This window comes from Haliaeetus leucocephalus, unplaced genomic scaffold (assembly GCF_000737465.1).
Source record: "Haliaeetus leucocephalus isolate CR32 unplaced genomic scaffold, Haliaeetus_leucocephalus-4.0 Scaffold452, whole genome shotgun sequence".
Classification (NCBI taxonomy): domain Eukaryota; kingdom Metazoa; phylum Chordata; class Aves; order Accipitriformes; family Accipitridae; genus Haliaeetus; species Haliaeetus leucocephalus.
In genome coordinates this window covers 1,822-2,729 of record NW_010972888.1, presented here as the reverse complement: position 1 = coordinate 2,729, position 908 = coordinate 1,822, and the positions used below count along the sequence as shown (strand labels likewise).

Genomic DNA, 908 nt, shown 5'->3' with positions numbered 1-908 from the left:
AACCGGGGTGCCCCCCCCCAAAATTTACAGCTCCCCCCCAAAATTTGGGGCTCCCCCCTCCAGAGCTCTTCCCCGTCCAAATGGAAGGCGTCAAGCTGACGGTGAACAAGGGGCTCAGCAACCACTTCCAGGTGAGTTTTTGGGGTGCTGGGGGGGGGATTTAAATATTGGGGTACCCCCCCCAGCACCCCAAAATCTTCCCCCCCCCCCAGGTGAACCACACAGTCGCTCTCAGCACCCTGGGGGAGTCCAACTACCATTTCGGGGCGACCTACGTCGGCACGAAGCAGTTGAGCCCCACGGAGGTAAGAAGAGGATTTGGGGGACCCCCACCCTATTTTTTGGGGGGGCCAACCCCCCTAAATTAAGGGGTTTCCCCCCCCCCCCCGAAAAATTCCAGGCGTTCCCGGTGCTGGTGGGGGACATGGACAACAGCGGCAGCCTCAACGCTCAAGTTATCCATCAGCTGACGACGCGCCTCCGCTCCAAAGTGGCTTTCCAGGTAAATTTGGGGGTGTCCCCCCCCCCCCAAAAAAAAAAAAGGGGCCCCCCCAGAAAATGGGGGACACCAAAAAACGGCGGTTTGTCGAAAAAATGGGATCCTGTTGGGAAAAAAAGGGTTTTTTCTCTGTGAAAATGGAGGGATTTGTAAAGATGAGGGATGTGCAAAGGTGGGAGGGGGACGTAAAAAAAGGGGGGACCCCTAAAAATGGGGGGGACCCCTAAAAAAGGGGGGGACCCCAAAAAAGAACAGCCCCCCCAAAACGGGGGGAGAGGAAAAAAAAAATGGGGAAACTCCTAAAAAATGAGGGTTTCCCCCAAAAGGGGGACTTTCTAAAAATGGGAGGGGCTCCTAAAAATGGAGGGGAGCCCCCCCAAAAAAGGGGGAACCCCCAAAAAAAGGGGGG

General features: G+C 55.9%; 1 protein-coding gene across 1 annotated transcript in view; it reads left to right on the top strand.

Annotated features, from left to right (window-relative positions):
* Positions 1-908, top strand: part of LOC104836568 (mitochondrial import receptor subunit TOM40 homolog) — a gene marked incomplete at its 3' end in the record, with an annotated part of 4,354 nt that overhangs the window by 1,663 nt on the left and 1,783 nt on the right. Inside the window, exons 2-5 of the mRNA XM_010575233.1 lie at positions 64-131; positions 213-305; positions 401-502; positions 556-604. Of these exons, the coding sequence (XP_010573535.1) occupies positions 64-131; positions 213-305; positions 401-502; positions 556-604 (312 nt within the window). The remainder of the gene's footprint in view (positions 1-63; positions 132-212; positions 306-400; positions 503-555; positions 605-908) is intronic.